General features: G+C 55.2%; 1 protein-coding gene across 8 annotated transcripts in view; it reads left to right on the forward strand.

The window, feature by feature from the left end:
- MPRIP (myosin phosphatase Rho interacting protein) overlaps positions 1-24,014 on the forward strand; it is a 173,686-nt gene that overhangs the window by 115,206 nt on the left and 34,466 nt on the right. For 5 of the 8 annotated variants that reach the window (XM_070394047.1, XM_070394049.1, XM_070394050.1 and 2 more), the window contains exons 9-16: positions 249-362; positions 1,949-2,005; positions 3,212-3,280; positions 5,793-5,882; positions 9,552-9,661; positions 12,933-13,491; positions 15,218-15,334; positions 17,905-21,762. In XM_070394047.1, coding sequence (XP_070250148.1) covers positions 249-362; positions 1,949-2,005; positions 3,212-3,280; positions 5,793-5,882; positions 9,552-9,661; positions 12,933-13,491; positions 15,218-15,334; positions 17,905-21,762 — 4,974 coding nt within the window. The remainder of the gene's footprint in view (positions 1-248; positions 363-1,948; positions 2,006-3,211; positions 3,281-5,792; positions 5,883-9,551; positions 9,662-12,932; positions 13,492-15,217; positions 15,335-17,904; positions 21,763-24,014) is intronic. The other 3 variants (XM_070394054.1, XM_070394053.1, XM_070394052.1) reach the window with 2 other exon arrangements.

Here is a 24,014-nt window from a genome sequence, read left to right on the forward strand (position 1 = left end):
TGATGGCGACTGGTGTCTGGAAGACAAGGTTGCTCCACCAGCCTAGGCATCGCCGATCCCACTGCTGGAAGCAAAGCAGAAGGCGCTGGACGGAAGCCTGCATGCAGGCTCCTGTCCTCTGTCCGCAAAAGCCGCCTCACTTGGGAACAAGGTCCCTACAGTCCTGACCCTTCCACAGCTCTGGCTGCCGGACTCCCTGCTTCCTGCCCGAGTTGACAGTACTGACTGGCGGCTACTCTCTGCCACAGGACCTCCCCAGTGAAGCCCCCACAGCTCCTCTCCCGGACGCCTCAGCCTCCCCCCTGTCTCCACACCGAAGAGCCAAGTCACTGGACAGGAGGTCCATGGAGTCCTCACTGACGGTGAGCCCAGGCGCCCAAGCACCATGGCCTGGAGGTGCTGCTCCTGCTGCTTCTGTCACTTGAGGTCACTGTCTGCTGCTGTCCGTGCATCTGTGCTGGAGCTCCCCTCTGCACGGCCCTCATGTCTGACGGGATCAGCTGCTCTGTTTCTTTCCCTTTCCTGGGCTTTGTGGACACCCTGAGCTCTGAGGTCTCGTGGAGGTGGCCACCTGGCCAGGGCAGCAGAATCTTGATTGCAAGGGATCAGGGCCAAAGCAAAGAACCCCTGTTCTTCTTATTTGGGGTGTTTGTTTCTGTGACATTTTGGAGACAGGAGCCCCTCTGGCTGGGGTTTCCCCACAGAGGGAGAATAGGCCCTTGCTCAGGTCGGTTGAGCTGAGCAGTGGGGGTGCAGGTAGGGAGTGATCAGAGGGAGTCCAGGTGGCACCATCACTCCCACCAGCAGCTGACAGGTCTGAAGCCCTGGGGGTGGCCTGGGGCTCCTCTCGGCCTTTGTCCTTTGCCCCCTGAGGAGCCCAGGGCTGGTGTCTCCGTTTTCCCACCGGGGTGTCGAGCCACCAGCCCGATTGACAGGAAACTTTGATGCAAGGACAGGAGGTTTACCTGAGGAAGTTTTATTTTTTCTTGAGTTCTGAGTTTTGCTCCAGGGTGTGGAGCAGAGACTCCCGGGACAGGTGTTGTTGGCCACTGTCCTGCCCTGCACATCTGTTCTCTCTGACTCCTCCCAGTCCCTGGAATACAGGAAGACACCACAGCCTGTTTCTGCTCAAGATGGTGGTAGAAAAGCAGAGAGCAGGTGGGGTGAAAGGAAGGCTGATCCGTGTCCCTCTGAGGTACCAGCTGTCTAGGGTACTAGGCATAACACACAGGCAGGGGCCAGGTGGGCTGCAGGGGATCCCAACGGAAGTGTGGACAGCACAGGGCAGGAGGGACCAGCAGGGATAGCTCTTCGTTCCAGCCCCACTGGTGGTCCTGCACCCCCTGCTTCATTGTCTGTTGTCCTAGTTTTGCTCCTTGTAGGGAAACGGAGACTGAACTTCATCCTGGTACAGATAAGTGGCCTGAGGGTCTTGGCACGGTAGCTGCTGCGTCTGGCTGAAAACCAGACGTGGCCTCTGCTCAGTGGTCTGTCTCTGTCTCTCTCTCGCTCTCGCTCTCTCGCTCTCTCTCTTTCCTGTGGCTTCTGCAGAACTTATGAATTCTCCTAGCTGCCACTGCAGACCTTCCCCTTCACATAATACTCTCAGTGACTCTCCGTCTGGGCCAGTCTTCTGTGCCTCCCAGGAAGATGGAGCAAGGGCCTGTCTCAGAGCACCAGGCAGCCCTGCTGTCTTGACAGGAGGCGGGCTGTCCTTCACAGTAGCCTGCCCATCCTGCCATCTCGCTCCTCACAGCTGTGCGTGCCTGTGGGGCAGCAGGCAGCACCCACCGGGGCCAGGGGGGCCATGCAGGCTTATCTGGTAGGCGAAGAAACCCCTTTTCCTGGTGTCCGTTAGATCTGGACAGAAGTGTGCTGTCAGTCACCCTTTGTCCATGACTGAGATGCCACCGTGTTTCCTCTGAATTGTTCTTTTTTCTTTTCTCAGCCTGACCTGCTGAATTTCAAGAAAGGCTGGCTGACCAAGCAGTACGAGGATGGCCAGGTTTGTATGCAGAGCTTCTGTGGTTTCTGAGAGGCTGGGAGCAGCTACAGGGCCGAGCTGGCCTTATCCCTGGCTGGTCTATGAGCACTGGCTCCGCCTCCACCTCTGGCAGACCCCCATCTCCTCCGAAAAGTGGAGGATCACAGCCCCATTGCTGCAGTGGGCTGGGCTTCTGGAGAGGGGCCAGCAGGCCTGCCTGCTGCCAGGGTGTGGATTGCTCTCCTGTGCCCAGCAGTGATCTTGGCCTTGGGCTGTGGGGACATCCATCCTCCAGCACTAGCTCCCCACTTGCTATTCTTCCCTAAAAGTTCCCTGGGAGACCAGGCTCCCCAGGAACAGGGAAAACCTCTGGTTGTAGGGTTGGCTGTGTTTGCATACAAGGCAGCCAAGGAGACAGCGGCTGAAGGCAGCAAGGCTCTGTCAGAGATACCAGCTCAGCTGCAGTCCTGGGAGAGCCACTGTAGTACATTCTTCCCATCAGACTCAGGCCGGAAGAGCCACTTACCACTGGACCTGCCAGCCCTCCCTTGACCCTGGTTGGGGCTAGAAGGCCAGACTCCAAGGAGGCTTGAGGAGCAGCCTACTAGGTCACACCAGGAAGCCTTGGAACCTTGCCCGCCTACGTTCTCCCCCTGCTTCCTGCGTGGCTGTGCCAAACGTCCTCTCTGTCAGTCCTCGCGTCCTTGCCCGAGACTCATGTCTCTCTCTGCTCCCCACAGTGACGGCAGGGGAATCTGGCTGGTTGGTTTGCACTGCTGGCTGCAGTGGGTGCACCCTCTGGGTAACCAGCCAGTGGCTATGGCTCCCAGGTGCCTCCTTAGAAGGAAGATGCTGATTTCACAGCCACCTTTCAGCTCTTAAGGGCCCAACCCCCTGACTGCAGCCTCTGGAGTTGAGATTGAGGACTGTGAAGCGCTGTTCACCAGCCACACCTCTGGGTTACGAAGAGCCCGTAGCCTATGGCCCACCCCAGGTCCCCCTCCTACCCTATCATTGGGGAGCCAGGGCTTCGCAAGTGCCCGGGAATCCTGTGTGCATGGCTGCTGGGCCTTGTGGATCCTCTGTGTGTATGTCTGCTGCTTGTGGCAGGGCCGCCCGCCCTCTGCTTTACACGTGCGTAGGGAGGTGCTTTGGGACTTGGCACAGACCCCTAGGAGCAGGAGGTGCTGCATAGGAGTTGAGTCTGTCTTTTCCCTCCCATTTTAGTGGAAGAAACACTGGTTTGTCCTTGCTGATCAAAGCCTGAGATACTACAGGGATTCGGTGGCTGAGGAGGTGAGTGTCTCGGCTTTGCTTCCATTGGGGAGACAGCGGAAGGGGTTCAGGTGGCATCTGGGAGCCCGAGGCTGCTGGGCTGAAACCCCCTCTGACTGTGGACGGGTGTCTGCATTGCCGTCTTGGCCTTCCCAGTCCAGACCTGGGGGGGAGTGCAGTGCAGCCAGTTTGGGATATGCTCACCATGGGCTCCTGCCTGGGCCGGGGGTCTCCTGAGGCACTGCTTCAGGCACCTGGGCATAGTGGGTTTGAGCAACTTCTTTGAAAAACAAAGATGTCTTATTTTAAAACTCAGGATGAGCAGTTTTGTTTTTGTCTACAAAGAGTTTGTGGTAAAGTGAGTCTTTTGAAGACTGAACTAAAACATCTTGTCCTTTCTCCTCTGGATGAGCATAGAGCATGGCAGGTGGACGTGGTTGGCTCAGTTGACAGTCTTGATTCCACAGTCAAAGGACCACCAGAGGGGCTCTTTCCTCACCTACGAAAACCCTTTATTTATTTATTTTTTTAGCAGTTTAGCAAATGGTTTCTAACCTTCCCTTGTAGTTCGACTCCAGGAATCCTTCAGATATATTCCCACATGTAGTAAAAGATCTGTGTCCAAGGAGAGTCATTCAGTACTATTCTAATAGCAGGAAATTGAAAAGAACCTAAATGTGTCATTAGGGGCTGGTATTTACATGCCCTGAACCTAAAAACCTAAGTTTTTAACGGAGTGCAGTGGAAAGATATTGGTGATACAGAGTAGGTGTAGACTAGGGTGGGGGCTGGCCCCTGGTGTGCCTAACATCAGGGGATCCGGAAGCACATGAAGTGCCTAACCACACACTGCATGTCTGCCACTTGGGTAAGCCAGCAGTTCTCATAGTGTGGGCCCTGGAGACACTTTCGGGGCTGGGGCACTCAAAACTGTTGTTATAAAACTAAGATGCTGTTTGCTTTTTTCATTGTATTCACATTTACACTGGTGGCCAAAGCAGTGGCAGGTGAAACTGTTGGTGTCTCAGCCCAATCACAGGCTGCAGCTGCGGGTGGCCAGCAGTCATGCATTCTTCACTGCCATACAGTTAGAGACAAACTGATGCCCTGGCCAGTGTGCTCACTGGTTAGAGCGCTGGCCCTCACACCAAAGGGTCACGGGTTTGATTCCTAGTCAAGAGAATGTGCCTGGGTTGCAGGGATCCCTGGCCCTGGTCAGGGCTCATGCGATGTTTCTCTCTCTCTCCCCACCCCCACTTCCCACCTCCTCCTCCCTTCCACTCTCTAAAAATCAATGGAATAAATATCCTCAGGTGAGGATTAACAAAAGAAAAAGAAAGTTACTAATTTTATTAAGTCTTAATCATTGAAGAGCCATCTTTTTTAATATTCTGAGATTCGAAATGGGAAGTAAGCATAAGTCTCTTCTGCTGCCACCCGAAGTATGGCGGCTGTGCCTGGGCACGTGCCTGCCTGCTCGCCAGCTGAGCGTCTCTCCCCCTGGAGAAAGGATAACTAACAGACAAGCTGCTCCTTCACTTTGGGTGTTAGCAGACATTTTTCAAAATGAACCAAGTGAGCCTATTCCTTTTAGGAAAGCAACTGACAGGAGTGATTGCCAGCGCTGCGACATAAACTTTCAAGCAGAAACGGGAACTTTGGGAAACGTATTCATCGAGAACTTGACAGCTCTCCTTTTCTTACAGACTCTCCTGACCAAATGGGTAGTGATACTAACAAATGCAGTGTTTGGTCTTAGAAATGAGATGTGTCAACACTAGGACTGTGTGTAACTCACCCTCTTCCAAAGGACCAATACATAACGCTACACAATTGTGCATGGGTGAAAGATCCATTCCACGGGCAGGGAAAACTGGCTGTATGTAACCAAGTACAGAAAGTTCCTTGATAGGATTTCAGATTCCACTTCATAGTTAACCTTTAAGAAACTACCACTTATCAAAAAGGAACCACAGTTATCTGAGGACTTAAAATACGTCTTCCCCTTTCAACTCTGTTTTTGTGTAAGTCAGACTTCATGAAACATGTACTTCAGCCAAAACAATGCATCCGTCAGACTGAATGCAGAAACAGATGTGAAAAGCCAGATATTAAAGAGATTTGTAAAAATTCAAAACAATACCACTCTTATCACTGCTTTTTTTAAGTAATATTTTTATTTAAAAATGAAATGGGCTTATTTGTAACTTACGTGAGTAGATATGTTTAAATTTTTTCAGTTTAATTTCTAATATAGTAAATCTCAATAGGTAAAGCTCACATAACTCTTTGATAAAGCTAACCTCCATTTCTAAGAGCATGAAGACATCTGACAGCACATGTGAGAACCATCAACATAGGGTATCTTTGGCAGGGAACACGTGGGAAGTGGTGGAGTGTCGGCCTGGTTTTATCCCCGCAGGCAAGGTCTGTGGTCCCTCAGAGAAAGGCAGCCCACACAGTCCCTGTGAAAACTTGTCTAGTTTGACTTTTATTTCCAAACCTCTTAATGTTCTTCCATTTCTCTCTGCAGGCGGCTGACTTGGATGGGGAAATTGACTTGTCTACATGTTATGATGTCACGGAGTATCCAGTGCAGAGAAATTATGGCTTTCAGATACATGTGAGCCCAGGGGTGGAGTTTGGAGACAGGCTTGACTGGCTGGGACGTTTCTTCAGAACCTGACCCTAGTCCTGGGCACTTGTGGGCGGGCCTGACGCACATGCCTGGCCAGCAGGCGTTCTTCCCGTCAGTGTTGGCGCCTTGTCCTGCTCTTCCTCAGTCCTGTGGCACCTGACCCCTCCCCCAGTGGGTGATCTCAGCAAACAGTTCGGCATTAGCTTCTTTCCAGACTGTTGAGAAGCTTTGTAACTGAAGTTTTGGGTTTTTTTATCCTGGAGCTTGGGACATTGGGTGGATATGTAAGGAATAAGAATGAAAGTGTTAACTATTTAAACCTCAAAATATTAGGCTTCAGTTCACCTGTTCTTTATTCTTCCAGTCATCAGTCATAAATTTGAAAATTCATGAGGTCCCCCACCCCATAACCTTGTAAGGGACTCGGACGAGCAAGTCATTGCCCTTGAACTCAAAAATAACCTGGTTAGATGACTAAGACAGCGCTCATTGGCCATTCCATGAGAGTCGGTGGCTCAGGGCTACCTGGAGTTAGCCGGGCTCAAGTTAGGACACATACCCTGCCTACCACATTGCCCTCTAATGCCAGCTGCAGGGCGAGGGCGCCTCAGTCATCCTCAGGGTCAGGAATTAGCCAGAGCGCAGGAAAGCACTGGACCGAGGCTGTGGTTTCGCTTTGGGAGAAGGTACCATTAGAGCCGCAAAGGAAGCGACACCTGAGCATCGACATCCACTGCGAGGCTCTCAACATAAGCATCCATGTCCTCGGGGACACATCCCCTCCTGATGTGGCTGTGACACCCAGTGCCTCCTTCCCAGGAAGCCTGAGTTTTTATTGAGGTTTCATAACTGTCATGATGGATTGAGTCACATCCATGTGGTCGAGCACAGCCTCCAGGCCTCCCCTCAGAGGTCAGCTGGTTTCACCTGGCCCCTAGCCTAGCCTCACTGATGGCTGGTCTTTATAGTGTAGCCTGCTCCGCCCTGAATTACAGGCTCCCAGGTTGCTTCCCAGGAGCCAGGGCCACTTGGTGCCAGAGCCCGTGACCGAACAGACAGCCCGACAGCTGCACCGCCAGGCTGGCCCCGGCTCTGCCTCCCAGGACCTGGAACTTTTACGGGGTCTTACCTTCAGGTGGTTGGGTGTAAACACTCGGTTGTACCATTGGACTCAGAGTGGATCAAGCACGTTGAGACTGAGTCATATTAACCAAACTTAAAAGAGACTGGGGTCAGGGCCCAAAGGCCAGTGTGTGCATTATAAGGAGAAATCCCACCCGCAGCCCACTGGGCCGCTGGTCATGGCATTTCTCCCCTGTGAGTGCCACGGCATAGCTGGGAGTTGCACAGGTGGCCTGGCATGAGGGCCAGGACATGAGGTTGTGGATTTCAGGGTCTTAGCCAGCCCACTCTGATGCACTTCTGCCCCTGTCCCTGCAGGAGGAGCAGACATGCTCAGTGAGCTAAGTCTGAGCTTCTTGTCTTCAGGTGGTGTTGGTGGCAGTGGTGACTTCTGGCTTTCTAGGCGCCATGCTGGGCCCCCCCTAACCCATCCCTCCCCATCTTAAAGAGCAGGTTTCTCGGGGCAGGGTGGCTTGCCACTTAAGTCAGCTCCCCTCACTGAGCAAGTTACAACTTCATCATCGAGGGCCTGAGCCACGCGGTTTGCTCTCCCGTCAGTCTGGCGCCTTTCCCTTCCCCTGGATGGGAGCTTCCCCAGGCTCTGATGCTTTTCCCTGGGCCCGTGGCTGAGGGTCTAGGTCACGAGAGGTCACTCTCAGCATGGAGGGCAGGTCCTGGTGGCTCTCCGCTCGCGTCACTGGGGAGTTTCAGGATCTTGAGAGGCAAGGATAAGGAATGAGTGTGCAGGTCCCCTGGCGCAGCCACCAGAACTAGTGGCACCTACAAGGGAGCTAAGTGCAGAAGCTGGGCAGGGGCACCGTGGGAGCCCCAGTGCCGGGATAGAAATCAGCCTTGTCCTGCTGTTGTGGAAGGTACTGGAACCATTACCTCGTGTAGGAAGACACAGCCAGCAGGACATGCGAGTGGTTAAAGGACGGGAAGGTAGAGGCGGGAGACCAAGCAGGCACAGTGGTGGGCAGAAAAGAGAGAAGTGGTTGAGAGGCACTGGAGGAGGTACCCATGGGCTGTGGTTGTGGGCAGGTGAGGAAGGAGGCAGGCGTGAGGTCGGGTGCCCAGAGCATGGCAAGCCTTGTGCAGAAGTTGGGCAGCAGAGGTGACTTCACAAAAGGAGTAGAGCCTCTGGAATTCTGGCTGTGATGGGCTAGTCTCTAAGGACATTAGACAGGCAGCCAGGTGTGGGCCCACGGTTGGGAAAGAGCCGCCCGGGGGTGGGAGATGAGGTCCTGGGGCAGAATGTGGAGATGGCCGAGATCAGCCTGCAGAGACACCAGACCTAGGAGCGGGAGGCGGCAGAGGACCCCAGGACAAGTGTGAGCCGACCCCCAGGACACGCAGGGCCAGGGCCTAGGGAGGCAGCACTCGGATTGCGTGAAGGCCGTGGCCCCACCTTCAGAGCACAGCAAGGGGAACCAAAGGAACGAGGAGTTGTGGGTTGTCTCTGACTGGGGGCTGAGCTGGACGCTGAGGTCAAGTCCAAGCTGTACTTTGCAGCTCTCCAGGCCGGCAAGTGGTCTTGAGCTTTGGTCCATGGCCACGCCAGTACCAACCCACACCATCTTGGTGGTTTCATCTTCCCATCAGCTGATTTGCTAACCTCTCGTGGGTTTGTTTCCGAGTAGCCTGTGCAGCTTAAAGAACAGGACCGCACCCCCCTCCTGTGAGACAGGAGCCTGTGGCTGCAGGAGCAGGGCAGTGGGCTCCATGCAGCCACCACCTGGGTTCCCATCGTGCCTTCTCTGGAGGGACCTGCCCCAGAGGCACTCCCCCCTCGCTGGCGTGCTGCTTCTCTGCTCCTCCATCTAGCTTCCCTCCCCTGCGGCCTGCACAGCTCCCCACTACAGGAGGGCTCCCCTGTCTTGACTGATGACCCATCAGCTCATCCAGGTCGGGGGCCGAGGGGTTGTCCCAGAAGTGTTCCCTCCCCTCTTCTCTGTCACCTCTGTCACCACCTGAATTCTAATTCCTTGGACACCTGCCCTAACCGCCCAGCAGGCCTCCCTGCCTCTTAGTCTGAGAGACACAGCTCCATCATTACCACGCCTCCTGCCCGGCCTCACGCCTGCTGTCCCCGCCTGCCTGCCTGTGCCCGATGAGCCTGGCTGCAGGGCACCAGGCCTGGGCTCTTACTGTGGCCCCTGCCCGGGACGTGCGCCTCTTCCCCTTCCGCTTGCCACCCTCCTCACCCTCATGGTCCAGCTCAGCCCCTGTGCTGTGGGCCTCTCCCACTGCTCCCCACGTGCTCACTCTCCCTGCAGCCTGTGAGTTTCTTGAAGAGCAGGCGAGTCCCCCCAGTGCCAGACATGCCCGCTGAGTCCCACAGAGGGAGGTCCCGGCGACAGCCACTCCCAGGAAAGCATGGTGCTGTTTCCTCTGCTCTCAGGTCTCATTTCTCCCAGTGGCTGTGCATGGTGCTCCTAAGATGGCCGCCTGGCCACATCCTCCCTGCAGGACTGACCTCTGAGTGTGGGCGGGCGGACCATGGTCCCTGATACTGCCTTGTCCTTTGTGTAGACGAAGGAGGGCGAGTTCACCCTCTCGGCTATGACGTCGGGAATCCGGCGGAACTGGATCCAGACCATCATGAAGCACGTCCATCCGACCTCTGCCCCAGATGTGACAAGGTAAAGTCTGAGGGAGCCAGCTTCCCCAGGGGTTGGCGCTTCCCGGGACCTGAGCTGGAGACCAGTGCGGCCTTCTTCCTTGCCGCCTCCGCCCCACACTGGCTGGCCCTGCTCTCCTCTTTCTGGCTCCTGGTTTTTCTGTGTAGGGTTACCTTTTCCTCCTCTAAGTGTTTCTTGCATTAGAGCCACATAAGTATCATCTGTGCCACTGTCAGAACTGAGCTTGGTGGACTAATCCCCTCTGGTGTGGGCCTGGAACTGGCGCTGTGCTCCGCTGGGGGAGGGCAGCCCTGGAGGCTGCATTCATAAGACACTGCAGCATTTACTCTCTCTCTCTCTCTCTCTCTCTCTCTCTCTCTCTCTCTCTCTCTCTCACACACACGCACACGCACACGTGCGTGCGCATTGTGGGGGGGTGGGAGGGGTCGAGGCCTGCAACCAGGAAAAATTCTCTGAAATTCTCAGTGCTGGAGCCTAAGTTGGAAACTGTTCATCCCCATAACACTCTTTGGTTCATGTATCTCCTGATTCACTGTGTGCCTTCCTCCTCCAACCCTGAAGGTTAGAAACTTGCTGGTTTTCATTTTAAAAGAAAAAGGACATGGCTTCAGTGTGTGGAGCTGGCCCTGTGATGCCCCACACTTTGCTGCCCTCGCCTCAGGCTTCAGAGCCTACGCCTGTCTGAGAACCTGTCACTGATACTTCTCAGACAGTTTGAATGACTCCTCAAGTATATTTCTTGCATCCGATGTCACGTTCTGTGACCCTGGTGCCTGCAGTGTGCCCTCTGGTGGCTGGGGCAGCTATGGCCATGCCAAATTTTTTTTTTTTTTAAGCGAAGTCTTTTTTCATATATATATTTATATTATTGATTTTTTACAGAGAGGAAGGGAGAAGGATAGAGAGTTAGAAACATCGATCAGCTGCCTTCTGCACACTCCCTACTGGGGATGTGCCCGCAACGAAGGTACATGCCCTTGACTGGAATCGAACCTGGGACCTTTCAGTCCACAGGCCAACTCTCTATCCAATGAGCAAACCAGTTAGGGCCCAAATCTTTTTTTTTTAAAGACACTGTACCTCTTTGAACCAGAAGAAAGGAAAGGAACCCAAAGTAACTTTTTTCTTTAGTTCTTTCCCATATTTGTTGGCATTGTTTGTTCACTTATTTATTAAACAACAGGATAGTCTGTTGTTCCTGAGTTGGTAAGGCCAGGAGATGGTGAGTGGGACAGGCTGTCGGTGTCCTGTGCGCGAGCACATCCTGTGTGCAGACCTACAGGAGGCACTCCGCCCTTGTGGCTGCGCCCATGGCAGCTCTGCAGCTGCCCCAGCTCTCTCCTGCTGAGGAGCAGAGGCCAACACTGACCCCTCGAGGATGCCCAGAGCAAAGCAAGAGAGGCACCTGGCTCCATCTAGCTCCCTCCCCTTGGAGGCTGCTGCGTGGCCTCAGGTCAGGGCCTCTCACAGCCACAGGCACTCACCTGCTCACCCTGTCCCAGCCAGCCCAGGTGCTCAAATGGGGCCTGCCCCTATGCCTCAGACTGAGGGTCTGGCTGGGATGTCAGCTTTGGGATCTCAGGCAGGGCCGGGTGGCTCAGTTGGTTGGAGCGTTGTCCTATGCACCAAAAGGGTGCAGGTTTGGTTCCCGGTCAGGGCACATGCCTAGGTTGCTGTTCAATCCCCCATCAGGGTGTGTACGGAGGCAACAGATGGACGTTTCTCTCTCATATCGATGTTCCTCCCCCCTCCTCTCTCTCTGAAATATCAACAAAGACATATCCTCGGGTGAGGATTGAAAAAGAGTGCATCTCCTAGGCTGGCACTGAGAACCTGTCATTGCACGTTTCTCTCCCACACCGGCTCGGCGTCCTGCGGGGCTGGGTGCCCAGGGACCAGGCGTGTTGTCTCTGGCTAGGGTTTACTTTCGCGTGAGTGGAGTACTTTGTCCCCCCGATTTGTTTTCAGCCTTTGCGCTTATTTGATGTGGGCTTCTATCGTTTGAGGAAAATAAGGATTTTCAGTGCTACCAGGCTAAGTCCCAAGGACGTATTAGAAACAGATACAAACGTGAGAGGTGCTGGCGGGTAGGCTCCTGTGTCTGGAGGAGTTGTGGGGCTTCCTGCCTGGGGGCTTCCTCTGTTGGAGAGACTGGCGGTCCTGGCGTGGCTGCTGCTTCCAGAGTTCCACGTCACCCTAACGTCCTGCACGCCTGCTCCCCTCAGCTCAGGGCGTCAGAAGGTCTGTGCTGGAGAACTTTCCTTCCGGTGCACTTTGGTGTTCAACGGGGAGCTTGCAGGTCCTGCCGCTTAGAAGCACTTTGTTTTTCCCTCGTTAGCTGCCGGGACAGGTGGCCCAGGAGGTGGTGGTGGCCCTTCTCTTCCTGGGAGCCTCTTTCACTGGGTCCTTTCTCTTTGGTCCCATTTACCCTCAGTTGTTCCCTAGAGCCCCCCACTGGCCCTCGCAGGCCCAGGTGGCTTCCTATGTGCTTTTTGCTCCCTGGCCCCTGTCCAGGCTGCGGATCTCGGGGTTTCATCCAAAGAGCCTGGAGAGCCGGCCTCAACCTGCTGTGACTGATGCCTCCTACCCGGGAGGTTTATTCCTCTTTAGGAATCTTTGCTTTGGGGCAAATTGGGAAAAGGCCTGGACTCGCTGCTGGGCATGCAGAAGTGCCCTTGAGTGGGCCACTGCATGGGGTGGGGAGTTGGTGCACCTGGGACATCTATCTGATGTGTCCGCAGGTCCTTTCGGGCCTGTCACTGGCTCATCTGTCATTCCAGCCACGGGGGTTCCTGAGGCACAGACCTGACCATGTTGCTTCCCTGCTTATAGAAAACGCTTGATCCCTTCAAGGGACACAGCGGGTCTCCTTCCTTCTGTCCCCACTACCCAGTGCATGCATGCCACAGGGGCGGCCTCCCTGCGGAAGGGTTTGGACAGTGGCTGTGCCTGGCGAAGCAGGAGGGTTCGCAGCCTTGGCTCTAAACAGGGCAGTGCTCTGAGCTTCATCATCCCAGGTGCTCCCCCAGCATCTCCTCAGTTGGGCCTCAAAGTACCCTCCTGCTGGACTCCTCTAGGCTGCTGAGGTGGCTTCTCTCCCATTCCCACTCAGAACTCAGTCTGGGTTCCCTGCGAGGAAATGAGGACTCTGCTTTCTCTGCTCCCCAAGGGAGCTGCCGCAGAGGTGGAAAGGTCATGTGGGGGCGTGGAGCGGGCCTCTGCTGGGGCCCCACGGGAGCCACCCCTGACAGGCTGTTTGCCCCCTGCCCAGCTCCTTGCCGGAGGAGAAAAGCCGCATCAGCTCCTCCTTCGAGACCTGCCCAAGGCCAAGTGAGAAGCCGGAGGTGGAGCCCAGGGAGCCAGACCCTGAGCCGAAGAGGAGCCGAGCTCGCGAGCGTAGGCGGGAGGGGCGCTCCAAGACCTTTGACTGGGCTGAGTTCCGCCCCCTGCAGCAGGCCCTGGCTCAGGAGAGGGCGGGCGCAGGGCTGCCCAGCAGTCTCTCCGAGGCCGGGCCGGGGGAGCTGGAGCGGGAGCGGGCGCGCAGGCGGGAAGAGCGCCGTAAGCGCTTCGGGATGCTCGACACAGTGGACGGGCCAGCCACTGACGACACGTCCTTGCGGATGGAGGTGGATCGGAGCCCGGGGCTACCTGTGACCCCCGACCTCAAGACACAGAATGTCCATGTGGAGATCGAGCAGCGGTGGCATCAGGTGGAGACCACCCCTCTCCGGGAAGAAAAGCAGGTGCCCATTGCCCCTCTGCACCTGTCCTCTGAGGATAGAAGTGACCGGCTCTCTACTCATGAGCTGACCTCCCTGCTGGAGAAGGAGGTAACGACCAGGGCAGCCACAGGTGGGCGGGTTCCACACAGCGCCCCTTCCTGAGCACCCACCCCTGTGCCCAGCAGGAGCCTGAGTGGTTCAGCTGCGTGACGGAGGGAGATGTGGTCTCCCCTCCAGGGCTTGCAGACCGTTCAGGAAGATAGACCCATGGATGGACAGGTTCTTAGAGTCCAGGGTAGTCACTGAGAGGTACAGGGAGTGCAGGCTCATGCAGGGTGGCGGGGGCACCAGCCCTTTCTAGGACAGAGTAGTTTGCCATGTGGCAGGGGCACTGCCATTAGAGTCAGAGTGGCCAGAGAAGAGGCTGGTAGGGTTTCAGGGCCCTGTTTCCAGCATGAACTCGAGATCTTCAGGGGAGAAGAACATAAGCAGAGTTAGGTTTGATCTGCACTAGGCGACCCTGGGTGGAGCAGGCCAAAGCTGGAGGCAGAGAAGAGTCCTGCTGCCCAGCAGCCTGGTGACTGCCGGGGACCTGAGGAGGTGCAGGCCACCACAGGAGGCAGGTGGGTGCCTGGGTGAGCCGTGCACTCATTCGGCAAGGACTGCACTGTGGAGACTTTGCAGAGCAGGTCCCTCTGGGCACCCAGGTACAGGATGAGTGCCAGCCCTGCATTTGCAGCATAATACGTTTCTTCATGAACATGTGTCCAGAAATCAGATCTGGGAAACTTCTGCAGTGGATTTATAAATCTGAACAGGAAGTTCCTGACCAAGGAGGTACAGCCTTACAGTGTCATGTTTCAAATGTGTTCTTTTACAGAAGTAGCTAATTACAGTTACAGATTTGTCACTTTGGCCTACCTTCACTTTCCTTATTTTTCCTAGTCTATTAAATTCATGAGGCTGACGTTTACCACTATCATGAACACTTTGAGTTTATTTCCATTTTCTATGCCTATTAATAGGATAATAAAGGCAAGATGCAATAAATAACAGTTCAAACTCAGATTGCTATAAGCTACAATAGGCCCCACACGGGACTGTAAGCTTGTTTTAAACAGCAATGTCTGAACGTCAAGGGAGAACGTCAGTGCCTCTCACATAGCCCGGCAGCGCCCTGCCTGTCTCCCAGCTCCACAGCCTTGGGGGCAGGGCAGGCAGAGTGGCCCACATGGCCCAGCACCCAGTTAGGCTCCTAGGGAATATTTGGGGAAGAAGTGACTGGATGGATGACTGAATTCAAAGCCACTAAAAGCAAGAAGAGTTTGAAGTAGCTTGCTTGCCTTCCACATCTCATGGGACCCTCTTCGCAAACAGGAGGTTATGTAGGGTCCATTGGAAAGTGGGACTTGCAGTGGAAGCCAAGGCAGGGGCTGGAGTAGGGCTCACCCCCCAGGGCAGCCAGCCAGGCTGTGGCCATGCTGAGGAAACAGAAAGGACCAGGGCGGTGCCTCCTAGTGCAGGCACAGAGCCACATTTCCTGCTGGGTCTGCAAATGGGGACCTTGAGCAGGGGTGGATGTTATGTAGGCATTCATGGTGGCCGGTCTGCCGTGTTATGTATGTGTATTTACGGTCTGAGCAGGAGCCTTCAGTTTCAAATGCTGCAGTTTAGGGCAGATCAGCTTATCCCTGACCTATGGGCACGTGGAGGGCCAGGGAGGAGTCCGTGTGCCAGCTCAGCTGGTGTCAGAAATGCCCCCGGGGCCTCTCCTGTGCTGCTGATGGTTTGTTACCATCATTTTGCTTTAAAATGTGTGTCTTTTTGTCAACAGTTGGAGCAGAGCCAGAAGGAGGCCTCAGACCTTTTGGAGCAGAACCGGCTCCTTCAGGACCAGCTGAGGGTGGCTCTGGGCCGGGAGCAGAGTGCCCGGGAGGGCTATGTGCTGCAGGTAGGGCTGAGGGGCTGCGGGTGCTCAAGATGCTCTTGGGAACTCGAGTGCAAGGGCCCTGGCAGGCTAGAAATGCGCACACCGGCCTGAGCAGGGCAGCCCTCCCAGTGCCGCCTCGGCTGCTCTGCCACAGGACCGCGGCTCTAGTGCACTGGGCCATGTGTATTTCCCTCCTGGTATTACATTTTGGAGAATCTGCCTGAAACTTCTGTGTCTAAGGTTTTTTCTTTGTTTTTTTAATAAAATAGTTTTGGTGGTTTTTCCTTTGGGCTCTCAAAGTAATCCAATATATTTGTTATAAATACTATATATTTGCATGTCATTTCTAATAGTTTTTGCAATAGCAGTATTTGGCCTGTTTTGATTACAGATTGAAGAAATTGAGTGATATAGCCACCAAGTGCCTCATTAAGACCAAGTTAGTGGCAGAGCTAGCTCTGGATCACCTGTCCTGCCTTTGTACCACATCTACAGGCAGACCTGGGCTATTACCACTCGCCCAGTGGACCCATTCCTTTCTTCCTACCTAGACTGAAGTTTCAGGGGGAAACATGGCCACCCAGCCCTGAGCCAGCCCACACCGCCAGGCTAGAAGGGGAGAGGAGGCCCCGAGCTTGGGTCCTAAGCTGAGAGCCCACACCCAGTGTCCAGGACCAGAGGTCTCTAGGCCACAGCCCTGGTCAGCAGGCAGAGTCACAGAGAGCAGCGGGCCCTACTGAGGGTGCCTCACTTGGCAGTAGGTAGGTCAGCTGGGCAGGGTGGGCTGGTGTGTGTTCTGTTGAGAGGCCCTGTTCTGGTCTGGGGCACAAAACAACATACTCCCTGCCCCCCCGGAGTGATGTGCTGGTGGGGAGAGACGACTGACAAATGAGTACTGGGAAACGCAAAATGGACAACGGAATGGGCTGTCTGCCAAGGCCAAGGACTGGCTGCAAGCGCAGGCCCTGACACTGACCAGCAGATGCCAGTGTCTCCTCCCCACCACACTAGCCTCTGCTGTGTGGACAGAGACCTTGTCCCCGAGGCCCTTCCAGCTCTCAGTGACTGTGCCAACATTTCCTGATCACCATGCCTTGCCCGCCTCAGTCCCGGTCTTCCAGGGCAGCACGTGAACCTTCTGGGCAGAGCCTGCCTTCCTGCCTCTGTCCGTACTACCGTGGTTGCATGTTCCCTCTGCCTTCTCTTCCTCTCATTTCTCCTTTCCCTCAGCTTTAGCTGTGGCCCTGGGCGCCCTGTGTGCCCTGCACCCTCCTCCCCAGCCCTTTCAGCTGTACTTATTGCTGTGCCCAGTTCAGACTCTCGGGCACCAGGAGCTGGTGATGGTGGGCGTTCTTCTTTTGTGCACAGCGCACTCAGGGCATTCTGATCATTCATGCAGAACCTCCAAATTTGGAGAGCGTCTTTTTAAACCTGGGTTGGGCCCCTATCCTACACAGATTCTCTTTACTTCATCAGGCGGTAAAGATAGTAGCAGCAGGTTGTGCACATTGCTAACCTAAGAACCTACCTCTGTGTCTAACTTGGATGATTGCATGAGCCTGCACCCAAGTCCCTGTCTGTCGGCACTGGGCAGAGCTGGCTTCTGAATACCTTCCCACAAAGTCTGATAGCAGGTTGCTCTTACCCTCCCTTTGTGCTTTGGGAAAGAACAGGGCCTTAGGGATTGAGGGTCAGAAGGAGTTTGCCTGGGATGGGCGCTGCGCTGCTTGTTCTGGGAGGAGGAGCTTGCATGGTTTGGACTTGCTGTGGAGTATAACCAATAACGGAACTGAGTGTCACATCTGTGGCTTCCCCGCCGACTGAAAGGGGCCACAGGCAGGTCAGGTTCTCAGGCTGGGCTGTTCTCACGTCTGTTCATGTTTCCCCTGATTATTAGTCTGTCTGTCCTGCATGCCTTTCTGTTTGGGGAGTTTGTTCCATTTGTGTTCTGTTTTGTTTTGTGCTGCGTCACTTATTTTGACTTCCATGAAGGTGTGTTTTGTTGGTATCATATCTTACTCCATGGGTTTCGCTTCCCCTCGTTTTGTCTTCTTACAGGTAGAGACTTGTTCCTCCTGTCACTGAGGACGAGCTCCACTTCCGAAAGGAAAGTGCTCGGTGTCACCTGCTGCCTCCTTCCTTCTCTCCTGTCCTAGAAGGAAGGGGCCTCTCCCGCACCCTCACCCTGTGCTTTTCCAAGGTTTATTGTCTAGAGCTGTGTACCTTTTGTTTTGTAAAACAAACAGATGCCATGCTCTGCTCCCCCTCCTCCCACCCGTCTCGTCTTCAGTCTCTGTTTTGCTTACCCGTATGTTCCATCATTCAGTTGTGTTTGGTTTACTTCTCCTAGAAGCCATTCGGTTAGAGTTGTTTTGATGTTGTTATCCATGTTTTCTGTTTACCTGGAAGCAGCACTTATCAAAATAATTAAGATGATTTGTTGGATTGCTTATTTAATGAAAAAAATTGTGCAAAGGATAAAAGGCAAACCCACCAAGGAGCTTTTCTGTGACTGACCCTGGCCAGAGGTGTGACACTCAGAACTAGGAAGCCCGAGTGTTACTAACCAGTGTTTAATCGGTTTTTTTAAGACTGAAGTGGCCACCTCCCCATCTGGTGCCTGGCAGAGGCTCCACAGAGTCAATCAAGATCTACAAAGAGAGCTGGAGGTCCAGTGCCGGCGCCAGGGGCTGACTACGCAGCAGACCCAGGCCCTGAAGTGCAGCTACGGGGAGGCTGAGGATGCAGTCCGGCACCATGAGGCCGAAATCCGCAGCCTCCAGGCGAGGCTCAGCACCGCTGCCGCCGAGCTCACCTTCAAGGAACAGGCACTGGCCCAGCTCAAGGGGGACCTGAAACTGGAGAAGGACAAGGCCCGTGAGCACTTGGAGGAGTGGCAGCACAGCAAGGCCGTGCTGCGCGGTCAGCTTCAGGCCAGCGAGCAGAAGCTCAAGAGTGCAGAGGCCCTGCTGCTGGAGAAGACGCGGGAGCTGCAGGACCTGGAGATGCAGCAGACGCTGCAGAGAGACCGGCAGAAGGAGGTGCAAAGGCTGCAGGAGCGCATCTCAGACCTCAGCCAGCAGCTCAGTGCTAGCGAGCAGGCCCAGCGGCTGATGGAGGAGAAGCTGCAGAGGAACTACGAGCTGCTGCTGGAGAGCTGTGAGAAGGAAAAGCAGGCATTGCTGCAGAACCTGAAGGAGGTGGAGGACAAGGCCAGTGCCTACGAGGACCAGCTCCAGGACCACGAGCAGCAGGTGGAGGCCCTCCAGAGGGAAAAGTTAAGCGCCAGGTCTGAGGGCAGCCAGGCGGTGCGCCAGCTGGAGGAGCAGCTGCAGGTGAAGGAGGCCAGCCTCCAGACGCTGGCCCAGCACGTCCAAAGCCTCAGGGATGAGCGGGACCTGGTCCGGCAGCGGTTCCAGGAGCTGACGGAGCGTGTCGCGCTATCTGATGGGGATGTTGCGGAGCTTCAGCAGAAGCTGCAGGGCAGGGAGGCCGACTACCAGAGCCTGGAGCATGCCTACCAGAGGGTGGCCAGCCAGCTCCAGGGCATGCACACCCTGCTGAGAGAGAGGGAGGAGGAGCTGAGGCACATCAAGGACGTGCATGAGAAAGTTCTGGAAAAGAAAGATCAGGCCCTCAATGAGGCTTTGGTTAAAATGGTTGCCTTGGGGAGCAGCTTAGAGGAAACAGAAATGAAGCTCCAGACAAAGGAAGAGATTTTAAGGAAATTTACCAGAGCATCTTCAGAGGAAGTGGAGGAGCCGCAGAGCTCCCTGGGAGAAGCAGAGGATGGCTTTGCGCTTTCGGGCCTGCAGCTCCCAGCCTCAGGCACATCCCCAGGCTGCCCACACTTGAGGCTTGAGGATGAGGACCCAGGAGCTGCCCTTAAGGAGAAACATGGGCACAGCAGCCCCACGAGAGAAGTGAACATGATGCCCCCGAAGTCAGAAGTGCCTGAGAAGGAGGGGCACTCGCGGAACACAGCAAAATGTGAGCAGTGTGTACCCGGCATTAAAAGGCAAAGAATCCGGTTCTCCACGATCCAGTGCCAGAAATACACCCACCCCGATGGGTCCGAGAAGACCTGGACCAGCAGCACGTCTTCCGACACCAGTCAGGACCGGTCACCCTCCGAGGAGAGCATGTCGTCAGAGGCCACCCTCAGCTCTGTCCCTGCAACCAGCGACTCTGATACCTACCTCTCCATAATACACTCCCTGGAGACCAAGCTCTACATCACAGAAGAGAAGCTCAAAGATGTGACGGTGAAGCTGGAGAGCCAGCAGGGCCAGAGCCAGGAGGCCCTGCTCACACTGCACCACCAGTGGGCTGGCACTGAGGCCCGGCTCCGCGAGCAGCTCCGCGCCAGCCTGCTCCAGGTTGGCACGCTGGCCTCCCAGTTGGAGCAGGAGAAACAGGCCAGGGCAAAGATCATTGAAAATCACGTAGGGGAGCTTGGCAATTTCCAGGTAAAAAACACGCAGGCCCTTGCTTGCTTAGAAAATTGCCGAGAACAGCTACGGTCTCTGCTAAGGTCTGGCCAGGAGGAAGCCCCGGGGGCAGGAGCAGGCCCCCTGGCCAGCGTGGAGAGCGTGCTAGTAAGCGCCATCCAAGCTCTGCGTCACTGGCCAGCCCCTGCAGACAGTGGGTCCCAAACTCCGCTGGAAGAAGAGAGCTTCCTGGAGAGAGGGAAGGAGACTCTGCAGCAGCCATCTCCGCAGCCGGAGCTGACCGAGCAGGAGCAGCTGAAGCTTCTTGCTGATCAAATAGCTCTGGAAGCCTCTCTGATAAACCACATAGCAGACTCTTTAAAAAACACAACATCAGATATCTCGCACGTTCTCGATGAGGTTTCTCAGTCAGGAAAGTTGCCCCTGGAGTCTGGGAGTGCAGTCTGTCTGGGGGCCCCAGCAGACACCTGGGCTAAGAAGGTGCTGGTGGATGGTGAATTCTGGAGCCAGGTTGAGTCCCTGAGTAAGCACCTGGGGACAGTGGGGGGAGAGGCAGCCAGTGCATCAGGAGGTGGGCAGCAGAGCGTCCCACCAGCCCTGGTCCCCACCCTGGCAGACGCCACGTGGGTCAGGGCGGAGCTTAGCTTTGCTGTGCAGTCAGTGAGGGAGTCATTCCAGCGTCGGTTGCAGAGCATTCGGGAGACTCTCCGGGGGACCCAGGCAGCCCTGCGGCAGCATAAGCACGCACTGGAAGAAATCCTGGGAGCATACCGAACCCCTGACTTTGAGAGGGTGATGCAGCAGGTCGCAGAGGCCCTCAAGCTCCCAGCAGGCACTGAAGAAGGTGTCCAGGCTCCCTGGGACTTGAGCCCATTAAGAGAAGAACTGAGTCATCAAGACACAGCTGGCTTCCAGGAGCCCTTCCACTTCTCCGACCAGAACTCTGGGGCCATCGTTGGGATTCAGGAAGAACTCGCCCTGCAGCTTAAAGATAAAGCCCGCCTCTTAGGAGAGATATCTGCCTCTTTAACTTCTCTTCCCCCTGTGGGATCCATAAGAGATTGTCAGAAGCTTCTTCAGGTGTCCCGGAATCTCTCCTGTAACACTTATTTGGGAGGCCTTGGTCAGTATTCTTCATTATTAGTTAAAGATGCAATTATTCAGGCTCAGGTGTGTTATGCAGCCTGCAAAATTCGGCTGGAGTATGAAAAAGAGCTTCAGTGCTACAAGGAGTCCTGGCAGAGCAGGGGGGCCTCCTGCCAGGAGCACGAGCAAGCTGTCGGAGCCCTGAGGGAGGAGTACAAGGAACTTCTCCGGAAGCAGAAGAGTGAGTACCTGGAAGTGATTGCCATCATTCAAAGGGAAAATGCAGAGCTCAAGGCCCAGGTCACCCAGCTAGACCAGCAGCAGAGGTATCTGGAGGAAGTGGAGAGCAAGCACAACGAGAACATGTTTGCCCTGCAAGGGAGGTACGAGGAGGAGATCCGGTGTGTGGTGGAGCAGTTGAACAGAGCCGAGAATACACTGCAAGCTGAGCACAGCCGAGTCCTGAGCCAGCTGGACGCCTCAGTCAGAGACAGGCAGGACATGGAGAGGCACCATGTGGAGCAGATGCAGACCCTGGAGGACAAGTTCCAGCTCAAGGTCAAAGAGCTACAGACCATCCACGAGGAAGAGCTAAGGACCTTGCAGGAGCACTACTCCCAGAACCTACAGTGCCTGCAGGAGACCCTCTGCCACTATCAGGGGCAGCCGCCGGAAGCCTTGCTGGCCAGCAGCCCCCACCAGCCCCCTTCCTCCATCTGGCCAGCTGGCCAGCCCAGGGATGGTCTGCAAGTAGCCACTGGGGAGGCCGACTCCATGGTGGGACTGAGGGAGCGCATCCAGGAGCTGGAGGCTCAGATGGACATCATGCGGGAGGAGCTGGAGCACAAGGACCTGGAGGGTGACACGGCCACGCTGCGAGAGAAGTACCAGAAAGACTTTGAGAACCTTAAGGTTTCGAAGCATCGTTTAATTTGCAAAGCAGTCGAGGGGCAGGCACTCTCCTGCTAGTTGAGAGTCAGTGTGGGATTCTCGGGGTGGAGCTGGGAGACAGTTCTTGGCCCTGAGTTCCTGTATAAGCAGAATTTATTCAACATTTTGTTCCTTCCTCAACTCCTTGCTCACAATGGCGTGGCCTCAGAGCAGGGCCTTGGTTAGGGTCTAGCATCCTGTTCCACATCCCCCACCAGGAAAGAGGACTAGCGGAACAGGATCGCTGGCGAGAGGGAGTGTAGTCTCCCATGCCTTCCTGCCTGCTTCTCACAACCCCTCACCGCCTCGCCTGCTTCCCACCCCAACAGCCCACCTGTGGCTGGTGCAAACTACACTGAAGAAAAGCCTGGGATAGATGGGCCAGAGGCACGCTTGGAGGGATGTCTCTTAACTGTTGTAGGAGAGCAGAGTTTGGGGAGCCTGAAAGATAGGAATATTGACAAGACAGTGCCGAGACTCACGCTCCCATCCCAACTCTGTAGGGAACTGGGCACCTAGGTAAGGACTAGGGAGCACAGCTTTCAGCGCTGGTACTTCTCAGGAGCTTTGAGAAAGAACCTTTTCTTGTCAGTCTCCCACACTCCTAACCTGTTTCTCATTATGCAGAATAACCAGGCCCTGGCACTCAAAGGTGACAATTCCAGGCCCACAGGCATTAGATTCTGTGAAGCGGTCCAGCTTCTCGCCCATCCCCTTCATAACCAGAGGCACCTGTGTGCATGCATGTGGCTGCCAGCATATCCCCTAAGCTTCTCGGCGTTATCCTCTTGGGCTGCTTGCCATCCCTTGGAGCTACACCCCACAAATGCCTACGTCCCTCACAAGCCCTTAGTCTCGGCAGGCCCAGGGTGAGGTGACACTCCCTTCCTTGCAGCGCAGAGCTAGCTCCGGGCTGCAAATGCTGCTGAGCAAGCTGCCACGGCTGTGCTCCCAGCAGCGCACTCCTCCAGGTCCGGCAGGAAAGCGTAAGTGTGCTCTGTGTTGGCAGCACATTCTTACCTCTGTGACAGCACAGCCACTCCCAGCAAGCCTGTGTGGTGGCCAGCAAGCACGCAGGCCAAGAGGCCGCCTTCGCTGTGCTTGTGCTGAGTCAGTCAAACATTTGGAAACCATCGTGAATCACGGGAGAGCTTCCAGGGCTCTTTCCCGGAAGTGCCCTGTGACAGTCCGTGCCTGTGATCACAGTGCTCAGGTGGGACTTTCAGAGTAATTTGCACCAGCACTGTCCTAGTGCCTTCCCTACTCATGGGGCCCCGCAGCTTTTCACAGCACCCAGCAGGTCTGTGAGCAGGTGCCTGGGCGCATACACAGCTCAGGCTCACAGGAGCCACAGTGAACTGCTTCCTGTCAGCTCCACCAAAGCCTCCTGCACGGTGAGGCTATCCAGCTCCCACGGCAGTCAGCTGGGCGTAGATAAGGCTTTGGCCAAAGTGGTGACATCGTACCACCAGTTAGCAAGCCATCAGAAGGGTAACACTGCCTTGTGTGGACAACTGGCCATAGATGGTGCTGGGGCCCAGTGTCCCCTTGTCGTGACATAGCTCCATGGTATTCTCATTGACAACCTTGAGACACACAGAAATTACAACCAAATAGCACTCTCCTGGGGACCCGGCTAATGCTACTACTTTGTGCAGATTTTTGCCTGGGTTGAGGAGATTGGGATCTGTGCCTGATGGCCACTCTACTATAGCCATAGGCTGTTGCCTTCCCTCATGATTCTGCACAGTAGTCATTGATCCCAGAGATTATGGGCTTAAAAATTAAAATGTTTATTGATTTTTTTTTTTTTTTTACCAACACATGCTCTCCAGGGAAGCAGCCAGTCTTTAAAGACACCTCAGAGTTTCTGTAGGAAGAATTTTGACCATTATTTAGCTACTAGAGGCCCGGTGCACAAATTTGTGCACCAGTGGGGTCCCTTGGCCTGGCCTGCTGAATCAGGCCGAAACCAGCTCTCCAACATTCCCCGAGGGGTCCCGGATTGCAAAAGGGCGCAGGCCAGGCCAAGGGACCCCACCGGTGCACGATCGCGGCCGGGAGGAACTTGGGAGGTTGGCCAGCTGGAGAGGGACCGCAGGAGGGTTCCAGGGCATGTCCAGCCTGATTCGCTCAGTCCTGATTGGCCAGACCCCAACAGCAAGCTAACCTACCGGTCAGAGTGTCTGCCCCCTGGTGGTCAGTGCACATCATAGCGAACTTTGAGTGGCCTT

Source organism: Myotis yumanensis, unplaced genomic scaffold (assembly GCF_028538775.1).
Source record: "Myotis yumanensis isolate MYYU_CA2020_CCGP unplaced genomic scaffold, mMyoYum1.0.hap1 SCAF_16, whole genome shotgun sequence".
Lineage (NCBI taxonomy): Eukaryota > Metazoa > Chordata > Mammalia > Chiroptera > Vespertilionidae > Myotis > Myotis yumanensis.